The 23,299-nt window shown below is 43.1% G+C and overlaps 1 protein-coding gene across 1 annotated transcript in view; it reads right to left on the bottom strand.

The window, feature by feature from the left end:
* Positions 1–349: 349 nt before the first annotated feature.
* The window catches only part of dchs1b (dachsous cadherin-related 1b), an 80,448-nt gene continuing 57,498 nt past the window's right edge, over positions 350–23,299 (bottom strand). The window contains exons 5-29 of the mRNA XM_068715960.1: positions 22,456–22,644; positions 20,511–20,742; positions 20,110–20,346; positions 18,187–19,245; positions 17,739–17,926; positions 17,297–17,393; positions 17,028–17,185; positions 14,482–14,922; positions 13,747–14,042; positions 13,462–13,577; positions 11,167–11,406; positions 10,481–10,606; positions 10,111–10,320; positions 9,358–9,614; positions 9,014–9,220; positions 8,441–8,837; positions 8,212–8,325; positions 7,845–8,056; positions 7,337–7,488; positions 6,720–6,850; positions 6,200–6,486; positions 5,525–5,666; positions 5,209–5,380; positions 4,712–5,121; positions 350–4,590 (exon numbers count right to left, since the gene is read on the bottom strand). Coding sequence (XP_068572061.1) covers positions 2,540–4,590; positions 4,712–5,121; positions 5,209–5,380; positions 5,525–5,666; positions 6,200–6,486; positions 6,720–6,850; positions 7,337–7,488; positions 7,845–8,056; positions 8,212–8,325; positions 8,441–8,837; positions 9,014–9,220; positions 9,358–9,614; positions 10,111–10,320; positions 10,481–10,606; positions 11,167–11,406; positions 13,462–13,577; positions 13,747–14,042; positions 14,482–14,922; positions 17,028–17,185; positions 17,297–17,393; positions 17,739–17,926; positions 18,187–19,245; positions 20,110–20,346; positions 20,511–20,742; positions 22,456–22,644 — 8,121 coding nt within the window. The 3' untranslated portion in view covers positions 350–2,539. The remainder of the gene's footprint in view (positions 4,591–4,711; positions 5,122–5,208; positions 5,381–5,524; positions 5,667–6,199; positions 6,487–6,719; positions 6,851–7,336; positions 7,489–7,844; positions 8,057–8,211; positions 8,326–8,440; positions 8,838–9,013; positions 9,221–9,357; positions 9,615–10,110; positions 10,321–10,480; positions 10,607–11,166; positions 11,407–13,461; positions 13,578–13,746; positions 14,043–14,481; positions 14,923–17,027; positions 17,186–17,296; positions 17,394–17,738; positions 17,927–18,186; positions 19,246–20,109; positions 20,347–20,510; positions 20,743–22,455; positions 22,645–23,299) is intronic.

Here is a 23,299-nt window from a genome sequence, read left to right as displayed (position 1 = left end):
TTAATTGTTAGTTTGCAATTTAAAAAAAAATCTATGTAGTTGTATTCTGTCTTTTTTTTCTTTTCAGTTTTTGTCCATCTCGGTTTCTCAAAACAATGTTGGAAATCATTCTTTTAAATGTTATTCCTTGGATTCAACCAAACCAAACCAAATAAACAAATAAATTCATCTTATATCACAATGATAATACAGTATACTTTATTATCCTATACTGCTTGTAGGGCTACTGTTCAGTTTTACCTTCAGCTGTATATTTACTGTTCTTTAAAACCAGATGGTGACCATACTGGGTGTAAGTCTGTCTCCTGGCCCACTGCCCTCATAAGGTCTGCTATGATTTTGCCCAAAGCCAAGTCTGCCCCTCCTTTCAGTAACAGTCCTCTCATAAATCTCTGAAGTTAACACCAGCTCTTCAAAGTTACCATTCACAGCTAAGATAACTGGAAGATTGTTAAACTTTAATTGTTTTGCAGTTCTTCCCTCAAAGCCTTGGTTTGAATTCTAAAAAAGAAGAGTCTGACTCCAGTTTGTCAAAAGAGATCAGTAGGAATTTATTATTTGCTTTAGATACATGTACAGCTCTTTCCTTCTGCCATTGCTCCACTGATCAGTCACTGGCAGTCATCTCAAACTGAACTCCAAATGGAGGTCCTCCAACACAGAAATGTTTCTGAAACACCTTGATTATGAGTTGAGAACATGTTGTGCTGGAGCTAGGCTTGTGGCATGTGTAGCTTTTAGCTGAACCGGTGCCAGCTTCACATGAGGCGATTTGTAGAGTTATGTTGAACAAAGAACATAGGTAGAAGCCATCCCTTGAAATGCTCCAATTACCCAAAAATATTAAAAACAGACCAGAGGGATAAATACATATTTAAGAATGACAAAGACAGTCTTGAAGCCTTTGCTACACAAGCATACTGCTAAAACTGGATCTGAACAATGTGAGAAAAAAAAGAAGGTGCAGATGATGAGTTAAACACATGGAACCCAGAAAACACCTCATCATGTCGGTGACAATCTAGATGAGTGAATCTCACCAATAAAATGCACAGAACAGAGAGTTCAGATGGAAAATAATTACTGCACTGCTTGCTAAATTTATCAGGGCTCAGGCATTCAGACGTTTGCTTCCTTCTTTTCTGGCTCATGTGCTACATTTCTCCAAGTTATGCCACTTTCTTGATGAGAATCCCAGCCTTTACATTGCATGTTATTTTTGTTCTGCTGAGATGAACAACTTCACAGTAAAATGCATTTAAGTTAGTTAAGTTAATTGACTTTAGGAAGCACTTTCTGTCAAAGACAGAGTTGATCAGCAAATTGAGTTCTCCCTGAATAACAAAGGGAATGTGCTGCTGTGCATAATGACAGAGTGATGAACTGCTTGAGAGGCAATAAGATTGATCACAGGTTTTCTTTCAGTTGCTGTTTTAGATTTGTGATGATCTACAATTTGACAAAAAAAAAAAAATCTTAAGGTAACAACACAGCATAGTGTGAGCTGTGCTTGGTTTCCTACAGTTGAAATGTGGCAGCAAGTCCTTTTTTTCATATAAATAATGCTAAAAACACAGAAGTCTCCCTCTCACTCACATCAGAACTGTCACAAGAGTTTCTAAAAACCTAGGAGACACATACAGTACATAGCGTAGCCTGCATACATACAAATATACATATATGCAAATACACAAAAACGACAACCCCTCCATGTTGGAATAATGGCATTTCTGGATCTGAAATCATAATTTCATATAAAAATATATAAAAATAAAAGTAAAAGTTAAAAAAAAAGTGTCATCTGAATTGGTGAGAAAAACAATAGTCTCCATTGCTGTCCCACTGTGTGACGCATTGCCAATTCAAAGAATCAGTGTCTTTGTGAACACACACCATTTGTCAGTCCATGGGATTCACATACATGTCCAGAGGCCATTTTAAAGAGGCCACTGGATAAGTTTAATACTGGAGTGTAAAAATGTCCACAGACACAAAGAGAGGAACAAGGTCCTTAGCTCTCTGGCCAGCCAGCGAGGTAACATGAAAACTACACATCTAACTATCTACACACTAAGGGATCTCCGACTGCAGGGCATGGTAAGTGCACATTCCCATGAAGAGGTCAATTTATCTCTAAACCCTGATGAGTTCATTGAGATCTGCGTCATTGTTGGTATGAAAGGGTGGGCTGGTCCTGTCAACCCAGGCACATGTTCCACTTTTGTGTATTCCTAACACTGCAGACCAAAGGAAGTACTTCAAAGAATGCAAATATTCTACCAGGAGACCAGAGTTAAGTATGTCTTTGTGGCTGTGTTTATTGTCCAAAATTCATATGGTCGGACACTTGAAACAAACGGCACAACATTTCTGTCTGGACATTTGGGAAACCTTCATTCTCATGAGAAAACAATGGTTACTGAGAATGACGTCTCCACTTGCTTCCTTTTGTTCCATGAAAAAGAACAGCCAAAAGGATTCTCCATCATGCTTTGTTCAGGTTGTTTATCATAAATTTCTTCCTTAAATAGTTTTTCTATCATATTCTCATCTCGCGATCAGGACTCTGGTCCAGTGAGGGCTCCCTGGTGCTGATCATGGATGCTGAGGGCCCTTGATTGACACCAAAGGGAGAAACAGCTGGAGATCGAGCTGCCAAAGGAGACAGCGAAGGGGAGAAGCTGGGGGACATTGCTGCTGATGAAATGGAGCCCTCGTGACTGATAGGGGACCTGCGGAGGGAGGCCAAGTGGGGGAATGTCCGTCCAATGATAGGGACCTTGGGGGGGACTGACATGGCCCCTGGGTGAGCCACTGATGTGATAAGTGGTGGAGGGTCAATTCTAGGTTTTGGATCCATTTTGTGCTTGGGCTGGAAGGGTTGGCGAGGATTCTGGCTCTGCTGGGCAGTTTCATCTTTCAGCCTGGCAATCTCTGTGAAGACATTAGCCAGAGGCTGGAACTGAGGGCACCAGTTGAGTAGGTAATCCCAGTTATAGCTTCCGCGGAGCTCCTCGTCACTAGCAACGATAGCTGTGAGGGAACCATCCACTGAAGGTTTGCCATCCTCAGGGAAGGCGTAATCCTTGGGGAGGGAAATGTTGAGGCCGCGGCCTACTCCTAGGTACCCTCCACCCTCGTCCCTATAGACTGGGAGTTGGCCAGAGAGCAAGGTCCCACTGAGACTGCCTCCCAGTTTCTTTCCTTTGAACCAGGTGCTGCCTTCCAAAGCAGCAGGCTCACAGGAGATATCAGAGAGCTGGTCAGCATCCTGCTGAATTCCAGAGTCTGGTCCTCTGGCAGAGATGTGCTCCTGCATAGACGAGGTGATGGAGGCAACACGGGGGTACTCGTTTATCATCCTGATCTCATCATCTTCCGCTGCCTCAGCTGATCCTCTTCCACTGGAGTGAGAGGGATCCAGAGAGCCCCCTCTAGTGTAGGGTCCACCACCGGCCCCACCCTGATCTCCAGCATAGCCTGGCAAGGCCTGGTGGTAGATCCTCTCCCCTCCTGGTCCTGAGTTGCAATCATCCAATTTCTGCAGAGCAGTTCCTGAGGCCACAGTTCTGTTTCCTGCATCCTGGGCCTTCTTCCTCCTGCGTGACTTGACAAGGAACACCACCACAGCCATGATCACAAGCAACACAATAAAACCAAGAGACACAGCAATGATGCTAATCAGCAGGATGTTGACATCGGGGGCAAGGCCATAGTTGGTGTTTGTGACATCGATGGAGACCTGGGCTGAAGCAGTACGAGATGCATCTAGAGGACTGTGAGCTCTCACATCCAGGGTCATCAGCCTGGTTTCCCGTTTGGTCCTGCCAGAGCCGCTGCTACTACTACTGCTGCCTGAGCCGTCCAACTTGAGGAAAATGACCCCAGTTGTTTTGTTTACATCAAAGTACTGAGAGCTGGTGGGAAGAGAATAGAGAACAATACCATCCACCCCTTCATCCTCATCATTTGCCTGGACCTGGCCAATGCTCTGGCCTTTCTTAGCTCCCTCTGGGACTTCAAAGGCGAAATCAGAGGATGTGAAGAGTGGGTCATACTCATCCTCACCTGTGACAAACACCTGAACAGTTACAGTGGCTGAGTAGTTTCCTGCATCTACTGCCACTGCTACAAAGTTAAAGGAGTTAACCTTCTCAAAGTCAAATGGAATTTTGCTTTTGATTTCTCCAGAGTTCTGGTCCACAGTGAAGCTGTCTTTTCCCGCCACAGACCGCTCCACAATGTAGTACCTGAGTTGGCCATAAATTCCTGTGTCATGATCTATGGCATGTAGAACTGTCACAGCTGAGTTTGCTGGTTGGTTTTCTTTGATACTGACTGTCAGGACTTCCACAGGAAAGAACGGATAATTGTCATTTACATCTTTGACCTCAACAATGACTGGAGCTAGTGCAAAGTGACCCTGTCCATCTGTGGCCTGGATGATGACAATATGTGTGGACCGGTGCTCACGGTCGAGTGCTTGCTGAAGCCGCAAGGCTCCAGTCCACTGGTCAATGGTAAACAAGTTCACCTCATCACCAGAGCTGATAGTGTATTGGACCTCAGCATGGGGAGTTGAGTCTGGGTCTGGCAAAAAGACAAAGGCAGAGTACAATGAATTAACTGGGAGACAAAGTAAGAGAGGAATATTGGAAAAGGGAATAGTAAATGAGAGATAACTGGACAAAAAGAGAAGACTTTTGCCCACCTGTAGCAGTCAGTCTTATGATCTCAGTCCCGGCGGCAGCTCCCTCACTCAGTGACACAGCGTATTCTGCTCTGCTGAACACTGGAGGGTTATCATTCACATCGCCAATGGTGATCACCGCAGCAACACTAGAGCTCCTCTGGGGCACACCACGGTCTGACACAACCACTGTGAGGTTGTAAAGTGGCTTGGTTTCAAAGTCAAGCCCCTCAGCCAATAGCAGAGTCCCAACTGTCTGAAAGCCCCGCCCCTCCAGGAACCGTACGCTGCTTTCGATCTGGAATGCATTTCCCTCATTTCCGTTGGCAATAGCAAAGTCAAAGCCACAGTTTTCTCGTGACAGGTCGCTGTCAAAGGCCTCAAAAGTCAGAACTGTTGCCCCTGGGATGGTATCCTCGGAAACTGTAGCCCTGCAGACAGAAAAGCATCCCATTTGTAAGGCTAGCTGTTTGGGGTTACATCAAAACGCATACAAAATCTAATGAAAGTAGACTGACTTGTAATCTGATTGGTGAAACACAGGAGCGTTGTCATTGACGTCAGAGATTTGGACCTGGATAGTGGTGAGGGAGGAGAGCGAAGGCGACCCTCCATCACAAGCTTCAATGACAATACTGACAGACGGACGTTCAGGGTCGAACTCCGCTCTGTGATTGATGAACAGAGTTCCTGGACACAGAGGGCAAAGAGAGGGATTCAGACATTGTGCTGGGGAAGTTGCTTTCAAAATGTAATGAATTACATATTCCTTTCTATTGAAACTGGAAACTTAGGGATTTCAGCTATATCAGGAAGGATGCAAGTGCTGTCTACCGTTGTTGGGGTCAATGTAGAAACCCTCCTGGGTGGATGAAGTCACTCTGTAGGTGATCTTTCCATTATCTCCAGAGTCCCTGTCAGTCGCTGTTACTGTGACGACTACACTTCCTGGTGGTGTGTGCTCAGGCAGAGTTACCTGAGGTACATTAGATATTAATAACAACATTTGAGCATCAGGGCAAAATAAACTTATAAGTTAACAACAGTTTGCATAACTACTGTAATACATTTCCCAAAAGTGAACAGGGACTAAACTCACAGAGGGAAAATTGTATTTCATATTTTAATTCCTGTTTTTCCTGAGACAAAGAAGTAAATATTATACAGGCTGATCTCTGCAACCTTTCCCCAGTCAATATTAGGCAGTTAACTTGTATCACCCCCTCTGTGTGCACCATGTGTGGACTGTACATGTGTTTTTTACAGTGTGTGTACATGTCTACAAGTGCAATGTTCTCCTACTGCTGTAGTCTGTTGTAGAGAAACTGTTTCTGAATTGAGTTTTATCAAACTTAAAAAAAAAATGAAACACGTATTCTGTAAATTTCCTCAGGCAGCTAGTAGTATGCAATGGGCACATCAAATTTCTTACAACACGCATTCAATTTGATATATACTCAATATACCTGCATTAAACAGAGCATTAGTTTGTTTTATAAGCCACCTTACCTGATAGAGATCATGGGTGAATGCAGGTGCATTGTCATTAATATCCTCCACCAGTATTGTAATGTTAGCCTCAGTCTGGTGTTGGCTGTCTGTGGCTCTGACAGTCAGGGTGTACCACGTCTTCTCCTCAAAGTCCAGAGGGGCAGTGAGTGATACGCCTCCACTGTAGCGGTGAATCCCAAACTTGCCTAAGGCTGTTGGGTCCAGATGCAAGGAGTAGGAGAGGGCAGGACTGGAGTCGACATCGTTACCCGTCACAAGAGTGATCTCTGTGCCAATCAACATATCTGATAGGTAGAGAAAGAGATTGAACAAAAACATGTTAGCTACATTTAACGTCCTGTGGATAAGAGAATGTTTTTGCAGTATTTAGAATGTTTCACAGCAGTAATACACTAAACATCATTAAACCCACCTGTGTGGAGACAGAATTTGTTTCATAAACGTAATGTATTTGCTGTAAACTAAATTACGAATCATAACCAGAGAGATCAAAATTCCTTCAAATTAAAGTCCTTACTCTCTGGGATGCGGATTTCCTGAGGCAAGGGAATAGTGGGACTGTTGTCATTCTGGTCAACAATGATCACTGTCAATGTGGCCGAACCAGCCAGTCGTGGACTTCCTCTATCAGTTGCTGTAACTACAAGCCTGTGGGTGGACAGAAAAAAGTGGGTGTTATTACATGTGTGGTTCTTAAAGTTGAATTCTAATTTTGGTGATGATAGAGGAAATGTAAACAGAAACATACAATGATGCACATCACACCTCGGTAACACATTCTCATGAAAGAGAAGCGTTATGAAAGCAACACAAAAAATGTTACAGTGAACAGGAGATGATTTACAGAGTTTGAAATTGCAGCTTTAATACATCTGGCATGCAGATATTGGTTTGCACTGGTACCCATAACTTTAGCAGACTTCTTCACCAGCTATCTAAACACAAACTAGCTGAGTGAATATGATTCATGATGTGGTACGTCTTTTTTCCTTCTATACATGTTTATCTGTGTGTATACAAAATTGACTTTGCCTGTACATATGCCATTGAGCAGTTAAAATATATATCTCTCCTCAAAATGTGCACATAGAATGTATGTTGGAGAGGTTTATTCAACCACAGATCTGTTCTCACTTGGTCTGGGTAAAGATCTCGCGGTCCATAATAGCCGCTGTGGTGATGCTTCCTGTCATCGGGTCGATCTTGAACAGGCCGCTCATGCCTGAAGACTGGATGGAGTAAGTCACCTGACCATTTTGGCCCTGATCCACATCCTCCGCCATCACCTGGGAGAAGGTAGAGGAGAGGGAAAAAAGGGAGGATGATGAAAATGAATTTTGACTCTTGGGAAAACTCCAGTAAGCCTAATACCTGTATGACTTTTGCATTATTACTTCCGCCAAGGAGGTTATGTTTTCAGTTCAGTTTATTTATCTGTTTTTCAGCAGGATGACAAAAGAAATACTGGCCGTATTTCCATGAAACTTGGTGAAAGGGTGTATCATGGGCAAACAAAGAACCCAATACATTTGGAGTGGATCCAAACCACAGGATGGGTACATTATTTTTCACTTAAGAAAACGTCCTTGCACTCTGAGAGTGGCCTTCTAGTTTATTGTTACATTTTTATATTTGGAAGTACCTGTATGATTGGCATTTCATATCCCTGTGCTTCTCTCATGTAGGCCACATAGTTCTGCAGCTGAAAGCGAGGAAGGTTGTCATTGACATCCTGCAGGATCAAGTTGATAGCCATGAAAGATGTGGAGGACAATGTTTCAGCCTTCACAACTAGACGGAGCCTGGGGGCATCTTCAAAGTCCAGACCCTTGGGGCTCTGCACCATGATTTCACCTGGAGATTTGAGTGGAAAATTACAAAAATCATCATCTCATAAAATCATCAAATGGCTCATTTAACTGTTTGTGTTTATAGTTTTTCTATAATCCACATCTCATTTACATCTATAGGACATAATACAAATGATTTTGTTTTATTTGAAGTTTCACCTGATGAGGAGCTGATGCGGAAGGCCTGCCTTCTATTCCCACTGAACAGGCTGTAGCTAATACCCTTTCGTGTGCCATCTGGGTGTTGAGCCTGAGCCTGAGCCACAGCAGTGCCTGAATTTTTCAGGAAGAGCAGAGAACATTTTCCTTAACTGTGACCATAGAGAGAGTAAAGTGTAAATGTAGAAAATTTGTTCTAATCCCTAATAATACAGTATTAATGTCAGACCTTGCATAGCGTTCTCCTGTAGGCTGACGTCTCTGGCATTCCTAGAGAAGCGAATACCGCTGTACTCCACCTCCTTCACGTAAATCACCACCACTCCCTGGGCAGACTGAGCTGGACTGCCCTGGTCCATGGCCTCCACTATCAGGGTTCTCTGAGCCTGGGTCAGATCCCCCAGTGGCTTGGTGGCCTGGATCTCACCAGTCAAGGAGTTGATGCTGAAGCCCTTGACTGGCATGGCAAAACGATAAAAAACAGAACCGTTGGCTCCAAAGTCTTTATCCTCGGCCTTCATGGTGGCTAGAACACGCTGGGAATGCCTGCTGGAAACTTCGATGACCAGTGGATCCTGGAGGAAGAAGGGAGTGTTGTCGTTGACATCTAGAATGGTGACTGTCACCTAGAAGAAAGAAGTCACATGTGGGTTGAGTGCAAAATTAATTGCTTATTTACTGCTAATGCAATGTAGATTAAAAAAAGAAAAATCTCCGAAATCAAACATGTGAATCATAAATTCAAAACTTTTTCAAAACAATGAGTCAACTGAACACCTTCTACATCTAACCCATCATTTACCTGAGCAGAGGTGTTCCTGGGTTCAGCAGGTGAAAGGTCAACAGCAAAAACCTGGAAGCTATATGACGCCCTTTTTTCCCGGTCCAGAGGTGCTGATGTGATGATAGCACCGGTGCTCTCATCCACACTGAACGCTCCGTGCGCCTCTCGGCTTAGAAAGTACAGAACTTTCCCATTCAGGTCATCATCAGCATCTGTGGCTGACACCTGGAAATAGATAAATATATTTTTAGGGTTACATCAGTACTATTGATGTATGAGGACTTTTGTTATATACGTGAGATATACAATGTGTCATTGAGATGTTTGAACAAAGCATCATCTAAATTCCCATTTCCGCTTACCTCCAGGACTTTGGACCGCTCTGCAGCATCCTCTGACACTTCCACAGAGTAACTACTTCTGGTGAAGACAGGGCTGTTGTCATTGACATCCAGCACTTTGACTTCCACCATCACACTAGAGCTGAGAGCAGGGATTCCTCGGTCCGTGGCCACCACCTCCAGAGTATATTCAGCTCCCGTCTCCCTGTCTAGGCCGCGTGACGTGGACAGGGCTCCCGTGCTGGCATGGAGGTGGAAATCTCCATCAGGGTCCCCAGCTGGATGGAGAATTCATATGGTAGATAAAATAAATCTTTAAAAATCCAAGAATTTCTGTGGAGTGTAAAAAGCATCTCTGCCAACTCTGCACTTAAGTCAGAGTTTGAATGTGCTCCAGACAGGTATATGGAATATATTATATTTGAAATAAGACAGAAGAATGTCAGGAGTGAGTCTCGGGTAAGTGTTTGGAGATCTGATCTTTCATATGGTAGGAATAGAGCACTGTCAAAAGCAATGCATTGGTCCAAATGCTGCATGTATCCCCTCTCTACTATATACCAAATATATTCTTGAACACTGTCAGCACAACTTCAGATATTACCAAAAATGCTCCATGCAAACCTGATGGCTAATAAAAAAGTGATTAAGCTGCTAAAAAGCCTAAAAAAATACGAGAAATTCCCTTTCTCTTACAGGATATTGTTATTTTCACACTCTTAAAAAACATTCTAATAAAGTATTTGGATTAGACACGCAATACCAGTTTCTCACCAGTGATCTTGTACTCCAGCTCTCCCCCAGGACCTGAGTCAGGATCTGTGGCCTTGAGAAAGCAAAGCTCAACAGCGGCCTGGTTCTCCGGCACCTCCAGTCCGTACCATGGCTTTGCAAAGACCGGAGTGTTGTCGTTCACATCCTGCACCTCCACGCGCACTACAGCCTTGGCAAAATTAGGAGGCATCCCTCCATCCCTGGCATACACTGATAAAAGATGCAAATTGTTAAGCTGATGTTGGAACCCATTCAACATTTTAAACTAATGTAGGCTAATTGAGTTGTTCCGTGGGAATCAATGGGCTTGAGCTCCATTAGTACGTAACAGGTCAAATAGAGTTGTGTAAGACAATGGACCTCGTAGTACCAGTGAGAGTGTAGTGATCCTGAAGCTCTGCATCCAGTTCCTTCGTGGTGGTGATGACTCCTGTCATAGGGTTGATGATGAAGCCTTCCTCTGTCACACCTCCATATGTCACTTGGCCATTAGAACCTGCATTAAAACACAAGTCAGACTAAAATAAAGGATAAACGGCTGTGCAAACTGCAAAACTGGCAATAAAGCAAATAGGCTACATTCAATATAACAGTGCAGTAATATTGATGAATTCAACATACATAGAGCCAGTAGAAAGTTCAAATGAAAGCTCCAGAAATATAAGGCTCTGTACGATGGTAGTAACCACACATTTTCATTAGCATGAGCTTGTGGTTTGGTTTAAAGTGATTTGGTTTCTCAAAACCATTTATGTGTCTCTATTGTTTTGTTCTATGGCCGTCCTATTAGAGGCATATGTGTTGTTTATCAACTGCATTTTTATTCAATCTTCCAATAGTGAATTTTGGAACCTTTATTTTTTTTGATGCTCCCAAATGAATGCTTACTTGACTTCATCCATAAATATTACTGACCAAAAGGAACAAAGTGTTGTGGGGTTCATATTAAATCTAGTAAAGTCTATGTATATCCAAAAATTATTTTTGTCCCTAAGGTACTGCATGTTCCCTTTCTGTCCAGACTATACAGTAATAATATGACACATTTAAACCAACCTTGGTCCCGGTCAGTGGCAGTAACTGTCAAAACAGTTGTTCCTGGTCCTTGGTTTTCCATCACCTGAGCTTCAAACTCCGCTCGCTGGAACAACGGAGCTTCATCGTTCACATCAATGACCTGCACACACAACACCTGAGAAGTGGAAAGCTGAGGTATCCCATGATCCTCTGCCACAATGGTCAGATTGAACATTTCCTGGTTTTCCCGATCTAGTGCTTTAAGGACGGAGAGAGAGCCTACAAGAGAGAAAAAAGAGAAAATGTTGTAAAACCACCTTTTCTGGATTACATCACTTATAATGAATATTCTCATTTGAATATTTTTTCTCAAAGTGTGTGTTTGGATTATTTCTGTGAACATGTAGTTTGTGTACCAGAGAAAGGCAGTATTTGTATGCCTAGCAGGACCAGTAAAAACAAAAACTTTTACAGCTTTGCTTTATGAGAGTTTCCACAGTGAGAGACCACAGCCAGGATTTTAAATTATGGCACTTTGAATATGTATTCAAATGTAAATCAATGCTTCATCAGTGAACATGTAGGATTATTGTTAGTGCAGGCATGCAGGAAAACACACGCAGAGTCCAGAGCACAACCTGGAACTACATAGTTGCCAACTCAAATCAACCTCCCCTAAAACTTGGTTATTGTTTTTTTTCGTACAACATTTTAGTATCTGCAAGCCTTTAAATCTGTAAGGCATTAGTTGGTTTGTTTATGTGTGTGTTTTATATAAATTGAGCTGGTTCACATACAGTAAGACCACCACTCCTCAGACTCTGGCCTCAGTTACTCTCCCACCTTTTATGTCGACACCCCACACGCCTGTCATCACCCAAACTACAAGGAGGGTCAGTCAAAGTGAGAGGCAATATGAAATGTGTGTGTGTGTGTTTACTGTTCACAGCAGTGTACAAGTTTAGCTGGCATGAGGTGCCTGAGACGTGTGTAATTTACAAATGCCTCAACATGCCAAACACATACATTGTGTGTGAAGCTGAGCCTCTGATGTTGCTGTGTGGTTTTGCTATATAGCTCCCCTGTTTCAGCCAAAAGCAAACAGATGCAAAACATTTGCTGTTTCATTCTCCTCTGCAGCAAATTTAGTGTAACTGATACAGTACCAACCGTACTGTATGACAAAAGTGCTCTTACCCATTAACTTTTATCAAACTCACATGAAACTTTATTTCAGTTCTTCCGAAGATCTTTAAAGATACCAAATATGTCATACTGAATTTTAGCAAAAGAAATGTAGTGCTGAAGCCATAAAAATGGTGTCTGACAAGATTATTCTACTTAAACAGCAGATATAGAATATAATGATTCAAACAGCATGAATAAAGTTTTGAAACTACTCGCGAAGAAATCAAGGGTCATATAAGAAACGTTAGCTGTCAAATGGTTATAAAACTAGCACTACAGCAGTTGTAATGTGAAACAACTGAAAGTTCACAGTGGCAGAGCAGCCGTATAATGTTTAAGCAGTAATCAGGTTAATGATACCCTCACATTAGCCAAGAAGTTTGGTAAATGTCTTTGCAAAACAAAGATAATCTGCTATTACAGCTATTATTAACCATATGCTTAACACCACACAGTCTGAGAAACAAACCAGGAGTGAAATCAACCCCTGCTAATGCACCAGACACTTGACAGTAATGAAGTAAAGACTTTCTTCCATCTGGAAGCTGCATTAGGTGTGTCTTAAGGTTCTTAATCCCATCTCAGTCAGTGTTGAGCACACCCACACCAGCGAGCGCCGAGATGATGATGAGATTACACATACACATATATATAAGATATCAAAGGGTGTCCACGACCCTAGCCTAAATTAAGATCGGTTCCCATGAAGAAATCCGTCAAGGAAAGAACACCAAAAGATTATTCAAGTGAAATATTGCTCTAAGGCATTGAAATATCATCTAGTAAAGAGTGTTATAAGGGTTATGAGTGTTTTAGCAGTTGAGACCCTGTAGACGCAGCACTTCAGTGCGTAATTACAATCTTCTGGAAAGTTTTGTTCATCCAGGGGGCTTCCACGGGTGGGATGCTGATTATCTATCAATCATGAAACCCTCACAGAAAAGGGCCACATACTCTGCTGTGTTAAATCATTCAAAGCAGGATTGTAAATGCACGAAATGATGTGGTGAATTTGACCCTAATCATTTCTTGATGAAATGTAAATTGGGTATTTATGGGAAATCACCCGTCTCCATAGACCCTGTTATAGTATTGGAACATTTTGATATTTTTAGATGTCGTGACTCACACTAAAAATAAGCTTACCAGTGTTGGGGTTCAGAGTGAAGCGACCAGCGCTGTTGCCTGCCTGGATTCTGTATGACACTCTGCCATTTTCTCCTTCATCTTCATCTCGAGCCATCACATACAAAATCACAAACCTGTCAATAAAGATACAAATAAAATGTTAGATGAGGACAAGCCCTTTGAAGCTTGGGGCCTTGAAAGTGAATGTATTGATTATTTTTTAACAGGCTTCTTGGAAGTTCTTCTTGACATAAAATGGTGTTAAGGTATCAAAAGCAATCTACAGTGAGACAAGCTCCTCACCCTACGGGCTGATCCTCCATAACGCTGACTGCAGACGGAGAGCTGAAGACTGGAGCGTTGTCGTTCTCGTCTGTCACAAACACCCGGGCGGTGACTGAACCCCAGCGCCTCTGAGAAGGATCCAGTGCCTGGTCTGTGGCCCGCACCACAAGGTAGAGGGAAGGTGTTGACTCACGATCCAACTTCTGCCCAAGGGTCAGGACTCCGCTGGAGGGGTCGAGGGTCAGGAGGTCTGGCGTGTCAGGCCAGTGGTGCTCTATGGAGTAGTGCAGCTCACTGTTGGGTCCACTGCCATCCTATAAAAAAATCAAACAGATGAATTAGACAGTGAGTGGAAATTTTGATTCAGCAAGGAAGACAAATCATAAGAGAGAAAGTTAATTCTCAACCTTTGAAATAAAAGTTTAAAAAAATAATCTTGACTTTCTATTGAATTTCCAGAGATTTCATCACATTTTTCATCAGTGGATGAAGTTTGCATACTTCAGTCACATGATGACATCTGAGACTGTAACTATGTGTTTCTTATGTTGCTGCCTGTCTTGGCCAGGTCTCCCTTGAAAAAGAGATTTTTAATCTCAATGGGACTCTCCTGGTTAAATAACGGTTTAAATAAATAATAAAAAAAATCCCTTCCACTTTTACCTCAAAGGAAAATAACAGTGGACCTAGACTGATAAATCACTGGTCAACAGTACAGATATTCTTTAGCAGATGATATATTCTGTTTCCCACCTGATCCACAGCCTGGAAAGTATATATCGAAGCTCCTGGCTGTATGTTCTCTGGGATCACAATGGTAACGGGGTCTTCTGTGAACTGGGGAGCATGGTCATTGCTGTCCTGTACGTTGATGTCCAGCTGCACCAGGTGGCTGCTGGGAAACGCCTGGGAGAAGTCAGACACCTCGATGTGCAGCCTGTACCTCGACCCCTTCTCGTAGTCGAGCTCGCGCACCAGGTACACATCGCCCTTTAAGCGGTCCACCATGAAAGTCCCATCCCGGTCTGTCCCCCCAACAACCAAGTAGGTCACCTGGCCTTCCAACACATTAGATTCATACTGGTCATGTGGACGGACAGAGCCAATGATGGAGCCCGGAGCAGCTCCTTCGACTGTGTTCAGGGTCATGGAGAGCATGTTGGGCTTGGGGTTAGACCGAAAGGAGCTGAGAACCTGAAGGACAGGAAACGGGGGTCAAACTGCTGATTTTAACCTAAGCATGTCTTTACTCATGTCATGCAAGTAATCACTCTTTACTTTAATCATTCATGTATCTATACCAAAACAGAGTGAAAAAACTGTGACAAAAACATTTAATTTATACTTTTATTTTCAACAACGTATAGAAGAAATGTGTCAAGGCAAATGCTGTGCTGTTAATGTTGCTGGATCTGATTTCCTTTGGTATTCTGCAGACAATAAAGCTATATGACTCTCACCCCAGCCCATCCCCAAACATAGCCTTGGGCTGTAATCTGTTTCTGTTTTGTTGTTATTACTATAATAACCCTCACAGGCATCCTCATTGTGCATGAAGACATTATCTACAATCCTTCCAGTAAATATCTTGATACTGTGGCATTCTGGCTTCAAGATGAGAGTCGGGGTTTGAGATTCGTGACAAAATAATGAAGGGTGTAATGCAAGGGAAAACTGTAATTATTGCAGTTCAAATGATGCAGAGCAATAAGTTCAGCCTCCATATGCTGTAGTCCAGTCAGATGGGAAACAAATGCGTGATAAGGGGCTTTCGCCACTCTGAGCAACAGCCTCAGGGTTCGATATTGTTCTGGAACAGATCAAAGAGCCCCGAAGACAGCAAACATAAGCAGATTTTAACAAGCTCTGGTTTCATCATCAAAAAATCCATACACACACACACACACACCATACCCCTTTCATTACCAAGATCTGTGAATGCAATGAATTGCATCTTTATAGTGTCTTTATCAAACGTGAATAGCAAAGATAAACCTAAAGAAGGAGAGAAGTGATATAAAACTGACTATGTGCAGACATTTTAAGATAAAATGCATACAAAACTACATGTCAAAGTGACAAGACTTCTATCTTTTTTTAAAGCTAGATAATAGAACCATGTCCTTTTATTTTATTCTAAGATACATTGCAGTGGTGCAGAAAGCCAATCACAGCCCACCACCAATCAAAGAGGGGAAGTGATTTGTAGTGTGTTGGCCACAAATGTTTGGAAGTAAGACTACAGGTGCAAGTCGTTTGCTCAAGTACATCCCAATTCAATTATCTTGAATAAGATGCTTTACTATACAGTGCCAGCAACTGTGCTGAACTATTTATACATGTCCTTGGTTGTGCCCAATGCCTACAGTACACACACAAGCTAGTGAGTGTACTTTAGTACTGATGGTGTACAACAATACCCCTGTGTCTGATTTTACCCGCAGCTATGTGAAATGTTATCTCAAAATCATTATCTGGAAATGTTTCCTCACGTGAGTGTTTGAATGTGTCATTTCAGTCGGTGTGTCTGAGAGCGTGTATGTATCATTGCCTGCTACCGTACAGCGGTGTATTCCCTTTCTCTTTCTGTTATTTGATGCAGCTGGCTCTCATCAAATCTCATATGGTAACATTTGATTCCAAGGTGCCTGTTTCCCCTCTGTCTAATCTCAGTGTCGCACAAGTAGGGCGCAGGTGAAATCTAAGGCAAGCACTCGTGCTGTAATTAGCATCCTTTTCCTTTCTGAAATCACATCACATAAAAACAGTGAGCTCAAAGCTCCACAGTCAAAGCAAACCACCACCCGTTTCTGGCTAAATGCCTCTGTGGCAGGACTTTTTTTTCCCCCTGCTGCTGAATTCCTGATAATGTATGTTGATATGCTGGATTGACCCTCCAACAGAAAGTTCAGAACAATAACTCAGTCCAGACCAGCTCCCTCCTGTAGCTCCGGGTTTCTCACCTTGGGTTTTGGTTACGCCACTAACCTTTGGAGCAGGAAACACACACTAGATTGGATAGATGCTTTTGTTTGTACAGGCACAGGTTCAGCTTCTCTCCTTCTCATATTTATCTCCTTTTCTAATTCCTTTGACAGTTATACTGTTCACATTGTGCACAGTTTGAGGAAATTACTCGCAGCAAGGAATGCAAAAGGACTGAGGTAATGTGTAGATGTGACAGTTTTAAGTTTGGCCACCATATTAGCCTTTGTTTCCAACTGCGCAAGGCTTCAGAAATGTTTTGAAGACACAACAAATGTGCAGGCACTTGCCCGAAATGTACAGATTTTGTTTACCTGTATCCGTAGCTGGCAGGTGGAGCTGAGGCCAGGTGTGCCGTGGTCAGCAGCAGTCACAGTGAAGGCATACTCGGCTCGCTCGGCCGATCTCAGAGGGGAAGCGGTTCTAAGCTCGCCACTGGTCGGATTAAGGGAGAAACGCTCTGCTCTGGAGCCTTCAGAGGATGCAACACATATCAATATCAGCTTGGCTACTTAAGGTAATGATGATGAAACACTGGTTAAACACACTTTAACAAGTGGTTGAAATGTAACTGATGACTCACCTGATAATGAGTAGTATACGGTCCCATTCTCTCCCTCATCTGGGTCTTTAGCTGTCACTGTCCCTAATACTGTCCCGGATGGAAGCCCCTCCATCACCTACAATGGAGAAGGATTGTTACTCATTATATTGTCTTTCTCCAACATACTGTGTTGGATACCTCACCTTGTCTACTTACCTCTCTAGCACTATGATTGTTGCTTATAAATCATAGAATAACTCTTTACCGCCTTCAAAAATTAAAAGTAACTTTAAGAAATGTGTTTACTTCAAACAGTTATTGGAAAACTCAAACAGTATAAGTGAAGTCAGTTGGGAATAACGATAACAAAACATATTGCTGCTGTCCTATGAAATCCTGCTGGGATAGCATTTCTCAATGGGTTGAGTTATGGATCTCTTTCTGCCCTCATCTGATTTATCTAATGTCCCTTCATTCTCACCTGATGGAGCAGCTCCCTGTCCGGCCTGGTATGAGTGAAACTGGGGGCGTGGTCATTTTCGTCCAGCACACTGACATGAGCGGTGCCGGTGGCGCTGCGAGGAGGCGTACCCCCATCCTGTACGACCACAACGAGCTGGTAGCTGGACTGCTGCTCTCTGTCCAAGGCGAGGCGGGTGCTAATCTCCCCTAAAGAAAAAGAGAAAGAGAGAAGGAGAGAAGGCCTCAGCGTTCATTACTTGCAATAGTTAGGGAATAATTGCCATGTTAATTTAATTGTCTAACAGCAAATCACTGATTCCTCAAGGGAAATCATATTGGTATTAGTCCTGCTGATGGGTAACTACATCCCAGCAAGTGTAACACAATTCCAGCAAACTGCTTCATAAGTACTATTACTGTTCTTAAATTCAAATATAAAAAGGCTATGATATGGTGTTCGTATTCACCTGTTTGCGAGTTGATCTGAAAGTGCCTGTCGGTGTGCAGCAGCCTGTAGGTGAGTCGAGCATTTAGTCCTGCATCTCTGTCCGTTGCAGACACCCTTCCGAAGCCTGTCCCTGCCAGCAGGTTCTCTCTGACAGCCAGGAACACCCTCTCCTGGCTCAGTCTTGGGGAATTGTCATTCTCATCAGTTACCGTCACCCTGACTGCGGCACTGCCAGTTCTGCCTGTCCCTCCCGGACCTGAAGTTGCCAGGACAGTCAACAGGTACATGTCTTTGACCTCTCGGTCCAGAGAGCTACGAACAAACAGCCACCCACTATCTGGCATGATGCCAAAACCTGCAGTGTCACCGTCAGGTCTAAGCCGGTAGGAAATAGAGGATGAAGAAGATGAGGAGGAGCTTCCTCCATTCCCGGAAGCCTCTCTGTTGAGTGCTCGAACTTGGAGGAAACGTGTGTTGAGGGGGGTGTTTTCCCGTAGCTCCACGCGGTAGGTCAGGGTGTCAAAGTTGGGGCCTTGTGCATCTTGCGCTTGGATGTGAACCACAAGGGTGAAGGTGGAGCTGAGCTGAGGCGCTCCGCCATCTTTGGCAACCACCTGAAGGTCATAGCGTGGAACACTTTCATAAGAAAGACTCCCAATCAGACGTACCTCGCCGCTGCCCCGGTCAACACCAAACGTCCTCTGGCCACCGCTACCGGCAGCCCCAGCAGAGACCAGGTCGAAGCTGAGCTGACCGTTATGACCAGAGTCCTTGTCGGTGGCCTGAATGCTGTAGATAACAGTCCCCATTTTGGTGATCTCAGGTAACAGCAGAGACTCTGATGAGGAGGGGCGGAAAGTGGGGGCATTGTCATTGACATCTGAAATGGTTATTCGTACCCGGCTGGTTCCATACGCTGGAGGAGAACCGGAGCGCGCCTGGATCTCCAGGTCACGACTAGAGCAGGTCTCATGGTCCAGAGGAAGAGCAGTGCGAATGGTACCAGAGGCACTGTCCACTGTGAAGTAACCATCAGGGTCTCCGGAGGAGATGGTGTAAAAGATATCCTGAGAAACGCCTGCATGGAGGACACAGACAGCAAAATAAAGAGTGAGAAAAGGGCAGTCAAAAAGGGACTAAAAATAGAACCCAGGGTGTTTACAATTATATAAAACAGAAAAGCAGCAAATAATCTCCTTTGGAAAACTGGAACAAGCAAATCTTTGGCATTACTGGTTGATAATTTCTGCGTATGATCAATAAACTAAACCTTTCCCCACAAGACGGGATGTAGTTTCAATATACTTTATGCAGCTGTTGATTATCCAATTCGTTTTAGCTTAATGTAAACATATCCGACACATGAAAAATTCAGATGACAGATCCATATCCGCTTTCAGTTGACATGGATGTGGTGTGTTTATTATTATCATAAGTGTTAACAAAGGGCTGGATTCACTCAAAAGTGGGATGAGGGGATAGAATTACTGAAAGCCTTGTGCAGTTACACAGACAGAGATAAGTGTTCCTTTGTCCACTACACCACTGAGAACACTTCATTATGACTCCCACTCAGAAATACAGGCCCATCCAAATTCATTCCTCCATCATTAATACAGAAAGAAAATAAAAGTCTGGCCACAGTGGAAATAATCCCCTGTATAGCCCACGCTTTTAGATGTATGTGATTTGTTAATGGAGTTTGTGCTCTTATTGCTTGCGTATTTGTACAACTGCTGGAGTGAGAAGGAAGACATCATACACTCTCCAGCCCATTACTGCATTTTTGTCCTGGTACTTCGGAAAGATGAAACCTGGTACAATAAGGCGCATGAAACAGGTTCCCCGTGGCAAATCATGTCAAGTAAATTGATGAGCAAAGGCAGAAAAGACATCTACGAAAAGAAAATGATCAACAACTTGACAGAACAGGCGTCCTCACCTGTCTTGGTAGCAGCTCGGATCACTCCCACCGCTGTCCCCCTGAGGACGTCCTCCGACACAGTGAAGAAATACTGGGCCTGGTCAAACACGGGAGACGCCACTGAGCCTCCCACCACACTCACGTTTACCCTGGCATTGACCGGTGCCGTCAGGCCACCGCCGTCCTCGGCTGATATAACCATGGAGATTACCGTGTTGGCTTTGCCATGGAGCGAACGAGAGAGAGAAATCACCCCTGTAGAGGGAGAAAGATAAGTAGAGAAGACAAATTAATCAACATCTTTTTGTTTTTTTAAACACTCCAAAGCAGACACGTTTCACAATAGCTCATCCATGTTTGTTCGGTGGGTGTGGTTCTTAGCGACACACACACACACACACACACACACACACGCATACCTGTGTCCTTGTTGAGAGTGAAGAAACCAGTTCCTCCTGCAGGCACTGTGCGGTAGGTCACTCTGCCGTTTTCCCCAGCATCAGGGTCATTTGCCGTTACCTTGACAACGGAGGTTCCCGGGGCACTATGGGTACTGAGACTGACTGTGTAGAGGACTGGATAGAAGGTGGGCCGGTTGTCATTGATGTCCACCACAGAGACTCGCACACGTGCTACTGAGCTCAGGCCACCCTGGAAAAATGTAAATCTTCGGATTAGATTTGATTCAAGATATTAGCATTAAAATATTATTATACACAAGATCACATCAGCAGGCACAAATGCTGTAATAATATTACGGATCTTAACTGACTAGTCTATTGAGGCAAAGGGAGAATAAATCATAAAAAATAGCTTTCAGTTAAACCACAATCTCCCTCCCTTCCTGCACTGTATATCCCCGAAGACAACATTCAAATTGTTTTCCATCTCTTGGTGAAAAGCAACAGCCCAGGTCTTTCATGTTATGAAACATCGACAATAGATTTATGTCACAGTTAAAAGACAAAGCAGCTGTAAAGGAATACAGAAAGATGAGTTCTCTGTTGAAGATCCCTGAAATATGGAGCCAATCAACCGTTGTATGCATTTGTCAGCGAGGAGAAAGGTTTGCACTCATTACACTGTGTCTGCCGGCTTAGTTTTACGAGCCCATTAAAGAAGGGATAGTTGAGACGGAGGGAACAGATGAGTTGGGAATGTGCCGGGGTTGGGAGAGAAGATGCATTGTGTGGGTTACGTGGTAAATTATAGACCTGAATTCAATCTTCACATAAAAAAGTATGATTTCTACAACTATGACTAATGAAAAGACATTTAAAATAATGGTAATGTATTCTATTTCTTTATGTAATCAAAGTATACACAAGAGAACGAATGCTTTATTGCGCCTCATGCCAATTTAAGTGCATCCAATGTGATTAATTGCATTGACTTTAAATGTTCATGGGAAGACGCTAGAGCAAAGAGTTTGTAAATGTGGTGAAGTAAGGCATCGTATTTAACTTAAATGGTATCCTACTGTAAAAAGGTTATAGAAATTGACTGTTTAAATCGATCTGTTTTCCTACTTTTTTACCTTATTCCTCCCCACACTCCCGCTCTGTTTGCTCTGATTGCTTTGCCGTGCTGTTGCGGTTTCCCTTGAATCGAAGACACACAGTAAGAGACAAGATGTTGTCTTCTTCAAACATGTTCTCAGTGTCTCTTTGATCAGATTTATTTCAGTGCACACATCCTTAATTTGCCATCTGCTTGAAGCTCTGATCAGAAGGAGCATCACACACTCAGGTGGCAATGTTTGATCATAAAGCAACACAAAAAGCTAGTGCTTTAACTTCAGTCTAGTTTGATGTTTTGGTCTCTTTTATACGTTTTTCAGCTAAGATTAATTAGGCTTTAATTGTACAGAAATGCAAAGGAGAAATATTGTTTTTTGTGGAAATATTTGCTATTATATTTGCTTTTGTGCCGAGAGTTGGATGCGAAAATGTATACCATTCTCACGTCTGCAATGAATATGAAGCTACTGCTAGCAGCCAGGTAGCTTAGCTCAGCAACAACACTGGAAACAGGGGGAACAGCTTGCCTGGCTGTGAAATTAACATAATCTCTCGCCCAGAACCTTAAACTAACCAAAGGCTCACTAATTAACAAATTATAACTCGCTTGTAGTAGTGTTGGTATAAAAATGGCACAATGTGGTCTTACAGGGGGGTTTGTTACCTTGCTGGGAAAGCTGTTTCTCCTGCTTCCAGTGTAAAAACTAACCTCGTCTCCTAGCTTTTCATCAGACAGACATGAGACTGACCGATGACAGACTTCTCCTAGAATTGATTTGTCTGACAAGATGAAAGGGTTACAGAGATTAAATTCCTTATAGTTTTAGGGTAAGAGTATTCTTACTCCATCCGTTGCAGTGACGGTCAAGTCAAACTTGTCCAATCCTTCATCCCGGTCCAGAGCTGTGCTGGTGCAAATCTGGCCAGTCTCCTTGTCAATGGTGAAGTGTGCTGGTGCTGTGCTTCCAGAGCCAGAACCCAGGATGTAGGATATAGTACCAAAGGAACCACGATCCTCATCTGTGGCTGACACCTGAGGGAAAAGAGACACGAGGTAAGATGTGGACGGTCCACTGGTGCCAAACAGCCCGTGAGACATTAGGATTTTAAGACGCATCGGACCAACACACCCAGCAGGTCCCAAAAAATCTGCATGAAAGAAAACGTACATGTGTCATAATTATTATATACGAGCTGAGGGCCTTTCTGTTATCACAATAATGTCCCATATTACAGTCACCTCACTGCCCATACATCTGCACTTGTCAAAATATCACACACCATAGCACTACTTGTTATGATTTCCAGAGGACTATAAAACCAAGCATCTGTGAGAGCAATTCACTTTTATAGATCACAGATACACTATATGGAAAAAATGGAAAAAGAAAGATAAATCTCCCCCACGGTGTGTTTGAAAAACTGGTAAAAGGACAGGTGGTGCTGTTACCATGGATATAGAGGGAGGAAATGACAAGTAACCTTTAGTAAAACAGTTTTGACAGAGATTGTGTGTTTGGTTCAGGCGTCAACAGAGGCACTAAAATGAGTGATGGAAGGTCAAACTGTTTTTTATCTGGCAAATAAATAAGATGCAGACCTACGAATGTAATCCTTACTCCATTTAGGACTTTAAACTGTAAGAACAAAGACACAACAGACAGAGGTCTTGATCCAACCTTTGACTT

The sequence above is a fragment of the Cebidichthys violaceus genome, unplaced genomic scaffold, assembly GCF_023349555.1.
Source record: "Cebidichthys violaceus isolate CVI_PGR_0920_01 unplaced genomic scaffold, fCebVio1.0.p SCAF_20, whole genome shotgun sequence".
Taxonomy (NCBI): domain Eukaryota; kingdom Metazoa; phylum Chordata; class Actinopteri; order Perciformes; family Stichaeidae; genus Cebidichthys; species Cebidichthys violaceus.
The sequence above is the reverse complement of the archived record's forward strand: the minus strand, read 5'-3'. Positions and strand labels throughout refer to the sequence as shown.